General features: G+C 43.6%; 1 protein-coding gene across 4 annotated transcripts; it reads left to right on the forward strand.

Moving 5' to 3' along the window:
- Positions 1-4,367: 4,367 nt before the first annotated feature.
- Positions 4,368-11,317, forward strand: LOC109741488 (lysine-specific demethylase JMJ706). 4 transcript variants are annotated; one of them, XM_045229976.2, is made up of 13 exons: positions 4,368-4,676; positions 5,955-6,313; positions 7,226-7,382; positions 7,459-7,678; positions 7,980-8,033; positions 8,107-8,186; positions 8,288-8,565; positions 8,674-9,078; positions 9,157-9,500; positions 9,584-9,666; positions 9,754-9,832; positions 10,155-10,241; positions 10,501-11,317. In XM_045229976.2, the coding sequence occupies exons 2-13, from the start codon at positions 6,058-6,060 to the stop codon at positions 10,873-10,875; spliced, it is 2,418 nt and encodes an 805-aa protein (XP_045085911.1). In that variant the 5' UTR covers positions 4,368-4,676; positions 5,955-6,057; the 3' UTR covers positions 10,876-11,317. The 4 variants fall into 4 exon arrangements, with proteins under 4 accessions (XP_045085911.1, XP_045085910.1, XP_020156169.1 ...); XM_045229975.2 differs by having other exon boundaries at positions 4,372-4,676; positions 9,584-9,832; XM_020300580.4 differs by lacking the exon at positions 10,155-10,241 and having other exon boundaries at positions 4,372-4,676.
- Positions 11,318-11,694: the final 377 nt, after the last annotated feature.

Below are 11,694 nucleotides of genomic sequence, written 5' to 3' on the forward strand. Positions count from 1 at the left end.
CTAGACAACATGCCTATCTGGTAAGCAACTCCTTGCTAATCGTATCTCTATATGACTCCTGTCGGTCGGGTAGGTATCTTATACCCCGGCTCCCAACCTTCTTTGCCACAAGGCCCAAAATAGTTTTGATAGCCTTGTCAAGTTAACGTGATGCAGTGCATGTCCGTGTCCGACACGAACACTTCAGTTCAAGGACACCCAGCAGCACCCCAATTTTATGAGCCCACTACTAGATGTACTTGACGTGCGAAGGTGCAACATCGGGATGGCAATTCGCTTGATATTCATGAGGGATCTTTCTACCATTCTAACATGCATAGAAAACAAGAAGCATAACAATCACAAATAAACATATATTGTGAAATAGTATGGCTCCTTCATGGACGTTCTTCCAGGTCGGCTCCGACTCCGATGACCATCTAGGAACTCCATCTTGTTTGTCACGCCGGGATGCCAAGCCACCAACCCGATCTCTATTATCCAACTACTACAACTAGTAATGAATTTTACATAGAGTCACAAGTCGACCCGCAGGTCGTTATACAATATAATGACAACACTTTGGCTCCTGCTGGCTGACAAACATGACACGCGGGCCATGTATAATTTACACACATGCATCACATACACATGAGCCATACTATTCACATCAAACCTGCAAAACAAAGTTATGCATAGAATCGCATTCTACCGGTTTGTGTGTCGGGTACGAAATACAAGGCGCTACGCACACGACGGTCCCATCTGCACTCCGATCACGCCGATTTTTCTGATCTGACCGATCTCATCGACCATCGCGAATCCGATTCGGATTTACGTTTCACTGTTAATCCCGATGGCGGATAACCGACCGGTAGGGGTAGATCATGTCACGACCTCATCGATCCCGATTGACAGAAAACATAGCCTCATCGATCCCCATGTGCAGTTGATCTCATCAGCTGTGCACATAGCCAATCTAATAAACGATGACAGATCTCATCTGCCGCCTCCCACATATCTAATATGCATACGATCTGAATCCAAATCCTATAGCAGAGGCTCTGATACCACTGTTGGGTTCTACGGTAGGGTGCGTCGACTGCAAATTAAATTTTTCCTACGCGCAGAACAACCAGGAACATGCTATGAGCGATGGATCACAGTTCGTTACCACTAGACGCGCAGTGCCGTGCAGCGGAAGAAGAGTTGGGACAGCGCGTCCGCGTGGATCGTCTCCTCCTCGTGCGATCTCCCTCGAACAGCCGGTCGTCCGATCCCACGTACAAGTTCACCGGAGCGGCGCAGGTGCACCGGCTCTAACGGTATCCGCGCGTGCAGGAGGAACACCGTGCGCTGGACTGCTAGGTCCGATCACACAGTCAGCGGCGAGTGGAGGTGGCTATTCGCAACACATGCAAACCCTAGTGACAGCGCCGAAGCGATCAATCGCATGAGTGTGCTGCACCTCCACTTGATATAGGCGTCCATCGCGGGCTCAACACTTGGGCCTCGCACGGACGCTAAAGCCCATAAGTCTACTCGGCCACAATCCGAATACAGCTCGGATCACATCCGACCAGTGTCCTCGGATCCAACCTCGTAGGTTCCTTCCCTTAAGCGCGCGACCCCTTAGGTTCAAGTCGGCTTGGTCGCAGTTCGGATCACCTCCGAACTGCACGGTTGGTAGCGGCCTCTAGCAAGGCATGCCGAACACCAAGCAGACTATGAAGCTGGTTAGCGAACCTGTACATCACACTTCCATTCCTTTTGCCACACGATATATGTTGTCGGGCTCAAGGCGAGTCTGTCATCCTTGTGTTAGCCCGACCTGTTTCTCGTTCCAGTGATGCCGACCACAAACCGGATTATCTCATAATCCATGTCGCATGGCCATGCTTATTCTGATCGGATCACACGAGGGGCCCAGAGTATATCTCTCCTGATCAGAGGGGCAAATCCCATCTTACCAACCACGTCTCGCAGCATGGGTCTGGACAAGCCCGAAACCTACCTTTGTAACTACCCAGTCACGGAGTAGCGTTTGGTCGGCCCAAAGCAAGTCTGTCACCATCCCGAGTACATGTGCCAGCTCAGGTCTTAGGACATAGAACGTATGTTGTACTAGAGACTCACAGATGACATATCGCTGGGTCTCATAGTTGGGTCTGTCCGACTCGGACCTTATCTCGACTCGGATCCGACTACGTCGAATCCGACCTGATCCTTCCAAGTCCATATTATCCGGTTAGCATCCAATGCTCCATGGCTAGTGAGACCAAGCCATCGACCGTGTCATATGCTAGTCTAGTTGGCTGCGCGTCCACACAACCCTTTCGACTAGGGACCTTTCGGGACAGTTATCATACAATGCATAGTCCCACAAACAAGTCACGTACTTACTGATACACATCATTGTTAATGTCCAAGGACTATCTTTATTCATAAACACATAGGAAATATCATCATACATGATTGCTTCTAGGCCATATCTCCAACACATCTGAACCTAATCTTCCTTTTACTTCTGTAGATGCTATGAAATTGTAAAGGTATCTTTCTATTCCTGCGCCCAGGTTGTCTAAGAAAAACAGTCCATCAGTTGTAAGATCTCTTGCTGCTAAAATGAGTGGTCGGTGTGGCATGAATAAAATCCGTAGCATGACATTCGGATCTGATGTTTTTATGTGTACCTGACACATCTTGAGGATTAAAGATGCGCTTGAGTCAATTCGAATATATCATGGTTAGGAGTTAGATCCAAAAAGCTAAGTTATATGTGATAAAATTCAACTTATGGTCCTTCTATATCATGGGTTGTAATTTGTTACGGTCTTAGGGAAAATATCTCTCACATATATTTGGACCCATACAAACTATTCAATTTTTCTCAATTACTGCTTGGATTTTTCAAAAATAGTCTAAGTATTTGTTGTCAATATGAGCGGACGCGGCAAAGCGTGCCTTCATGTTCATATATGATAACATTGGATGAGCAAACCAACCTGTGGTTGGATGGTTAGAGGGATAGTGGTATCCCCAGCCCACCAGGGTTCAAGTACTGGTGCTCGCATTATTCGCCTACAGTGACTTCGTAAATTTCAAGATGACATGCCGGCTCAGTCTCTCGGAGGTACTCATAGGGATAGGGTGTGCGCGTGTGCGTTCATAGGGATGACTGTATGCGCGTATGTATGAGCGCTTACGTCTGTACTGATGTTTAAAAAAAACATTAGATGACCGGTTCCCGCATCCGTGTCCACGGACTGGTCCCCCTATCCGTGAACAGATGTGGGAGCAAAATTGCTGGTCAAAGTTGTAGATGCCCTAAGATAGTACCAAATACCCACTAAAATTTAGGCCTCGTCAATGTTGCACCTAACACTTGCAAACACTGTACGCCTTCTCCCCAAGAAAAGAAAAGGCTAGGTTTTCTCTGTCTCCCGCCGCCGCCGCCGGTGTCTTCGGTGGCCTTAGGGCTATGGCGGCGCGGTGGATCCCGACCCTTGCCCACGGGAGGGCATCGTCTTTGGTTAGGATTTGTGTCCTGCTCAGAAAGATGAGACGACGGCGGCTCCCGAATGTGATACTCCCTGCCTATTCCCCGTCTCGGTGGTGTGTCAAGCATTTGTCGGTGGACGTGTGGAGGTGTGTCTCCGGCGAAGCTGTCCTCGGTGGATTTGCTCGGATCTTGTCGTAGTTCGTCTATGTTTATGTGTCTTCAGATTAGATCCTTTCGATCTATGCTATTCTTCAACGGAGGCGGTTGCTATTCTGGTGCGTTGGTCCTATGGGCCTTAGCACGACAACTTTCCGACTGTCTACTACAACAAGTTTTGCCTGGCTCCGGCAAGGGAGGGGCGGCGGTGCTCCTTCGGCTTGCTTTAGTGCTTGTAGTCGTCATTAAAGGGTTCTACGGATCTGAATGTAATTTTTATTATTTTTAGTATTGGTTGTACTGTCATGATTGAAGATGAATATATTATAAGTTTTATTAAAAAAAACACTTGCAAACACTCTCCGGTACTGAACGCAGTTTACAATTCAGCTTTTACTCAGGTGTTGCAGCTTCGGTTAGCACCCTCTGCCAGTCCGTAATGCAATTTACACTTCCACTACTCAAAAAACCCGTGCACACACCAGAGTGAGGCAACGGGGGCCAGAAAAGCCATTGGCTGGCACCGCTGCGCTGGAGAAGACAGACGGACCCATGACGACGGCCTGCAATCACAACGTTCGTTCGCAACCACCCCATCTACCAGAAAATTACATGACAATATTTCTTTATATAAGCACACAAAATTCAACTCTAATCTAATACAGATTAGCCCCGTAATAAGCGCGGATTAGAGAAGCCCAAACGCAATAGAGACGCAGTACCGGCAGTTATCCCGTATTAATATCACCCGCACTTTTCCTTCCCTTCGTTTCCGCACCTCGCCTCCTGCCCCTCCTCCTACTCCTCCCACCCCTCGCCGCGTCTCGGAGGAGCGCCGCCGCGGTGCTCGGCGTCCTTAGCTCCGCCTCGGCCCGTGGCTGCCGCGCCCACGCCTCGCGCGGAACGAGCCTCGTGCCCCTCGGCGCCGCGGCGGTTCAGGGCAGTGGCGGGCTCGGATCCAAGCGCGGGGGATCCGGCAGAAGGCCCCGGAGGGGAATGTGGCTCCCGGCTTGAAGCTGTCGCCGGACGGGAGGCCACGGTGAGTGATTTCCGGGCTGTGAACTGCGAATCGGGGACCCGGGCGGGTGCGCTCCTGCGGTGCGGGTGGGTGGATTTGTTTCAGGGGCGGGCGTTCAAAAAATTCGGTTCGTCTTCGCTAGGTGAATTAGTGGAGCTCTTCGATCATTAGCTGTAATCGCCTGGGCGCGCTTGCTCTGCTCTGCTCTGGCCCTTTTGCTGTTGGCGATTTTCTGTTTTGGTTTGAGGCTGCGGAGACCACTTCTATCGTGTGGAGCGATGCACGTAGCCGTTGGATCGTGTTTAACCGGGAGTGTAGTTGCCACGAGGGGCTAATTCCGCGGTTCCGACGACCAATCGTCTGGATTTCTTCTCGTAGCTGGAGTTGTTGGTGATAATTTTTGTTGTTCCAACAGTTTGGTTAAACTGCGCTCGACTGCTGGTGGTTGTAGGCGATAATTCCACGATTTTATGCGCGAGCGCGTGATTTTAGATGTGTTTTGACTTTTGAGTAACCAAGTTCGTGAATATACCTGCTTGCCGCGTAATATTCATCATTCTCCGAGCGCACTGGGTTGATTTCGTACTAGATCGTTCTATTTTCGAGAATTCTCTTCGTATGTTGTGGTAGAACGGTAGAATTGAGTTTAAAATGGTAGAAAATTTCGTGTCATGTTTGATGTGTTTCCAAATTCTAACTGTTCCATAGTTTTGACCAGTTTTCCTGGGTGGGAAATATATTTGACCACCTGAGCTTGCTATTTTTGCGCTTGTTCTTGTTGTGAGTTTCTGCTCCACTAGCACGTGGTGGGAACTAATGACTATACCATGTGAATTCGCGGGCGACAACTCTAGGTGCTTAATTGGGCATCTTTAAATGAACAGATTCAGAAGTGTTTTCCTTAGGAATTTGACCTGTGTGATTTGGTCTTAACTTTTTCATGTGGTGTTTTGTGATTGAGATGGCACTTAACTGTTGGATTCCTGGGATCAACAGGAGGGTGACTTATTTGCACCCTACGACATGTCGTGTGTGTGAACAATCCAGTGAGATAGTGCCTTAAAGCATATAGAATGATCTGGAAAAGTAGCACACAATGGCACAATTGACACGCACATGTTTAAATTTCTGCATGTAGCCTCCACTTTTTGATGTAATATTCCTTTTGCATGAGTTCGCTGGAGAAGAACCTTTAAATCCCGTCCACTTTGCTTTAGTTAGGCAGCTATTATTTAGTAATGTGAAGTATACATACAGTGTTCTAGTTGGATAAGTAGTCATATCCTTTTGTTTATACAGGTCGAGAGGAGGCACATGTTATTGAGCTGGGGATATAAAGCATGGGTGCCATCAGCCAGTAATCTCAGGATTTGTGGGTCAAGGGGTTGATGTCTTCAGGATAATGGCAGGGAAGGAGGAAGCTGCTCTGAAACCTGTATCATGTGGGGCAAGGTTACGTAGGAGTCATGATGCATCACTAAGAGAGGAAGTGTCCATGAGGGACCCTTTCTTGAAGCACAGAGTGAAGAAGTTTGATCTATCTAGCCTAGATTGGATTGATCAGATTCCAGAATGCCCCGTGTTTTCTCCATCGGTGGAGGAGTTCGAGGATCCATTTGTTTATCTCAGTAAAATTGCCCCTGTTGCGGCAAAATATGGTATAAGTTCTTCTCTATGTTGCTCCGCGATTATTTTCTTCTCTTAAGGCAAGGACATGACAAATATTATACAGACAGAGAATTAATGATTGCCAAATATGATCTCATGAAATTTAATAAAGATTAATTTGCGTGGGGGTGGTAACAGTCCCTGCTACTTCAAAGTCGTATTAAGTGGCAAATGTTCAAATTTAGGGACCCACCAATATGGTTTTAAACTTTTAGACCTAAGTGATGCTACTGCACAAGTTTCAGAGCTTATGGTACAATTTTCTCTAATATAAAACTAAGCAATTGAAGTGGCTATTTTGGGGTATTCTCTTTACATTTTTTTAGAGTTTTGCTCTGGTACACTCCCCTAGAAAAGTTTACAGACTTCGATGCAGATTAAAGGTGGAGATTAGAAGATACCTTTCCAATCAAAAAATATTAGATTGTTCTGATCTCTTGTTTGATGCATTGGGACTTTGGGAGAATAGGGATTTTAATTAGTTTATTTGCGAGTTTTGTGCACTTGCATGAAATAGTTGACCATACACAAAACAAGCTTTTAGACCCAAGTGATTTCACTGCACAAGTTTAGGAGCTTCTGGTAAAATTTTCTCTAATATAAAAACAAATCCAATGAAATGGCCCTTTTGGCATATTCTCTTCACCTTTTTTTAATTCTTGGAATATCACATCCAAATCACGCTGCACCTCCAATTTAGCTTGTGTATGTTCATGATGACTGTAAATGTGAAATATATCATGATTATTTCTGAGTTTTGTGCTCTTGCATGAAATAGTTGACCACGCACAAAAACAAGCATTGACGTAGCAAACCTTTTGGAAGTAGTGAATGTCTTGAACCAAATCGTCTGTCATTTGTGTTTTTTCTTCAAATCGCTGAGAAAATGTGTGCTTTCCCAGGTATATGCAAGATTGTTTCACCTATATGTGCTTCTGTACCTGTTGGCACTGTACTTATGAAGGAACAAGGTGGGCTGAAGTTCACTACCAGAGTGCAGCCTCTCCGTCTTGCTGAATGGTCCATGGATGACAAGTTTGCTTTCTTCATGAGCGGAAGGTCTGTTAATCTATTGACCTGCCCCAGAGCTGTGTTTGTCATGTACATTGCATAATTTATGAGTCTGTGTCAACAGAAAGTACACATTTCGAGATTTTGAGAAGATAGCAAATAAAGGATTTGTTCGAAGATACTCTAGTGCTGCCTGTCTTCCAGCAAGGTATATGGAAGAAGAATTTTGGCATGAAATAGCATTTGGCAAGATGGAATCCGTTGAGTATGCATGCGATATTGATGGTAGTGCATTCTCTTCTTCTCCTAATGACCAACTTGGGAGAAGCAAATGGAACTTGAAGGTATGTCTTTTATCTACCATATTTAGAGATATTTATGTGCCAACCTCACTCGGTAACACTTTATTTGGCATTTCTTTATTTTGTGAAGTTACGCAACGGCAACAATATATGATTGCTCTGCATTTCCTTTCGCTGTATGAGTTGAGTGTAGCCTGGTTAGATAGTCGTCACACTTGCAATTATATGTTTTCTCAAGTTTACTTATCCTGATACATTAATATTTCAATCATTAGATGATCTTATCTGTTGCATGTGGTACATTTATTTATGGTATGTTAAAATATCTTGTGCTTTGATCCAGAAACTTTCTCGGTTGTCCAAATCAATCCTGCGCCTTCTCAGAACAGCAATTCCAGTGAGTATGCTGAATCGATGAATTCACATCCTTCATTGTCGAGAACTAACTGTTTATTTTCGTATATTTCCAGGGAGTAACTGACCCTATGCTGTATATCGGAATGCTCTTTAGTATGTTTGCCTGGCACGTGGAAGACCATTACTTGTACAGGTGCATGATTAGTAATTTTGTCATGTTTCCACTTCCTACACTTTCCAGCATGGTGCAGACTGAACCTTCTGTTTATTCTAATCTGATTTAACACTTTGCAGCATTAACTATCATCACTGTGGTGCTTCAAAAACATGGTATGGGATCCCAGGAAAAGCTGCTCCAGATTTTGAGAAAGTGGTACGCGAGCATGTATATGATCATGAAATTTTATCAGGTGAAGGGGAAACTGCAGCATTTGATATCCTTTTGGGGAAGACAACAATGTTCCCTCCAAATATTCTGCTGCATCATCACGTTCCAGTTTATAGAGCTATACAGAAACCGGGAGAGTTTGTGATCACGTTTCCTCGAGCATATCATTCAGGTTTCAGCCATGGTGAGATTCTCTTGCAACTTTGTGCTGTAAGTAATCTTCCAGCATCCTCTAACATCTATCTCATTGGATAATTTATGAACATCAAGAAATGTTTACAACCAATGTCAGGTTTTAACTGCGGCGAGGCAGTGAATTTCGCTGTTGGTGAATGGTTTCCTCTTGGAGCAATTGCTAGTCAACGTTATGCACTTCTAAAGAGGATACCATTACTGCCTTATGAGGAGCTTCTTTGTAAAGAGGCAGCACTTCTTGATCATGAATTTTCTACATCTAGTTATAAAGATTTGACAACATCAACTGGAGATACGCACATTCAGCATTGTATGAAAGTCCCTTTTGTGCAGTTGATGCGGCTCCAGCATTGTGTCCGTTGGTCACTTATGAAAATGGGTGCTCGCACGCACTATAAAGCAGATATTGATGCCACAGTTCTCTGTAGCATATGTAAACGTGACTGCTACGTAGCTCATGTTATGTGTAACTGCAGAGTTGATGCAATTTGCCTTTGTCATGGTAAGAACTTTTTAACATTAAGCACAGATAGCAACCTTTCTTGAGGCATTTTTTTACTTGTTTACCTTGTTTTTGAAGAGGAAGAGATTAGGAAGTGCCCTTGCAGCCATGATCGTGCTGTATTTGTGAGAAAAGACATTATTGAGTTGGAGACACTGTCAAAAAAGTTTGAAGAGGAAAATGGAATAGTCGATGCTGTCAAAAAGCAAATGTCTTGTGGCTCTAGCACACATTCTTATTTCAACCGCATTAATCACAATGCTGAATACTTCCCATACTGCAAGATTCACATAGATACACCACCTGAAGTTCATAGCATTTCAGAGACACGTGTTTTTGGATATGATCTGAACAAGCCATATCCTGATGCATCAACAATAACATTTTGTTTTGGACCCCATGAGTATTCTACACAAAGTGATGTAAGGCTCAGTCCTGTGTTTCTTTATGTTGCTGTACTGTATTGCAGCAACTAAAATATGTTCATATTACTTTATATTTGTAGGAGTGCACAAGTACCAACAGAAGGATCTTCTCCAGCTCTTGTCCTGAGAATGGATTTACTCCTCAAACTACAATCATTAATGCGTACGCTTCGTCTGCACCTGATCAAACATGCTCTTCTGAAAAATTGGCTGCAGAAGATGCTGATGATTCTGACTGTGAGGTATTTAGGGTGAAGAGAAGGTCTGGCATAACTCCTGAGAGAAGGCATACAGAAGATTCAACCATAACAACTTTCACTGGGAATCAGGTACAGATATTTCTGTGACGCCACTCATGTATATTTCTTCCCACTGCATTTTTATATTTATATTGCACTATAACTTCGGTAACACTAGAAACTAATGGTGACTTGGTGAGAGGTTAATCTCAGAGGATTTGTCAGTGTATAAAATGTGTAGAGTGGTGTTATTTTGGACTTAATTTGCAGTGTACCTGGAGACCTTTTGCTATCTATATCTTATTCAGTTGCGATAGCCTTGCTGGAATCCTCAGTTCATCTATATATTTTTTGATTATTCTTATATATTTAACATTTTACACCAACTGTTTATTCTATTTCACCTTCACAGGATAGGAAGGTGCTGTGCGAATGGGGCAATCAAAACTATGACCTTATTTCCATAAATGGGCCTAAGTGCTTAGCTTCAATCCAGCATGTACTAAAATGTTACTGAACCTCAAAGAGTAAATTATGATTTGCATTCCACAACTTATGATCATTGCATAAATCTGAAGGGACATGATAATAAGGGTATTTGTTCTTGATTCGTAACTAGACCTAGTTAGTGAACGGCAAGTTCATTTCATGGATTGATTGCACCAATGAACAATAATTTTTACCCAGAATATCCAATATTTACCTTCACATTGACTGCTTTGTCTTTACTAAGGGCATCTCCCTGTTACCAACTCCAGGTATTAAAACGGTTGAAGAAAATCCATGCAGATGACAGACAACAACAGAAGTTAGTGGAAGTATCATGTGGCACAACTGATCCTGTCCATACCCATCATTCTAGACATTGTCTTGACTTTATTTCTGGAAATGGAGATGACTCAGTACATCCAACCAAATTGAAGATGTTACATCAACTAGATGCAAATATCATGGAGGATGAATTTGCCTCCAGCCAAAAACATAATGGCTGCAACTACCTATCTCCATCTGTAGAGCTTGGGCCAAAGCGCTTGAAAATTCTTGGCCCATCATTTCCCAGAGGGAATCATGAGCTGGAAATCTCTTGTAGATTCCAGGAGGACAGTGACTTGGCTAGTCACCATGCTCGATGAAGTATAACAAGGCAATTGGTGCTAACACCACATATGTTAACAAACATCAGTCTTAACTTCTGGAAGCTGACAACTCCTTCGAGCCAAGGTTTCCTGTTTGTTGGTAGGTCAGTCGGTAATGGATGGTTCAGAAGCAATTCTTTCCGCAGGCCTCCAATAGAGGCACTGTCTTGGCTGGATTCTTGATTGCATTTGCCAGGTTACCTTTGTGGTAGGGGACCTGAAAAGAGTAGGCAGACAGTTTCTGATGTTGTTTAGTTGTACATCTTCACTTATCTCCTTTTTTCTAGGCTTTCCACTGTAAAGAGGTTAGTCTATAACTTTTACAGTTTCTTTCATTCTTTTTCCACAGACACACATGTACCTAGAATGCTTAAATAGATGCAAATATGAAATTACTGTATATCTCCTGACAAGCCATTCTACTTTCTACTTGTCTTCACACTTTGTGTAATCTCTCGTCATCAAGGCCATCAAACTTCTTATTTTATGTCAGTATTGTTCCCAATATTATTTGTCTCCAGTGTGTTTATAAATTATAACTTGAACAGCAATGAATCGATTGATGCTGACAGGAAATTAATATCAAAGACATACATTTGTTTCCAGATGAGTTAATAACTTGATGCTGACTAGAAATCACTAGCATAACTACTTGTTATGTTTCATATGCAACAAAGTAGATTCTTTGTGATAATGTATATCGAAGCCCAAATGCTCGAATCAATCGTATTTTATCGGAAGTGGGTGTAACAGAAGGAATAAAGATGAACAATTCAGTCACAAATGATAGTTGTTAGATCCCGATCTACTAAAATC

Source organism: Aegilops tauschii, chromosome 6 (assembly GCF_002575655.3).
Source record: "Aegilops tauschii subsp. strangulata cultivar AL8/78 chromosome 6, Aet v6.0, whole genome shotgun sequence".
NCBI classification, from domain to species: Eukaryota; Viridiplantae; Streptophyta; class Magnoliopsida; order Poales; family Poaceae; genus Aegilops; species Aegilops tauschii.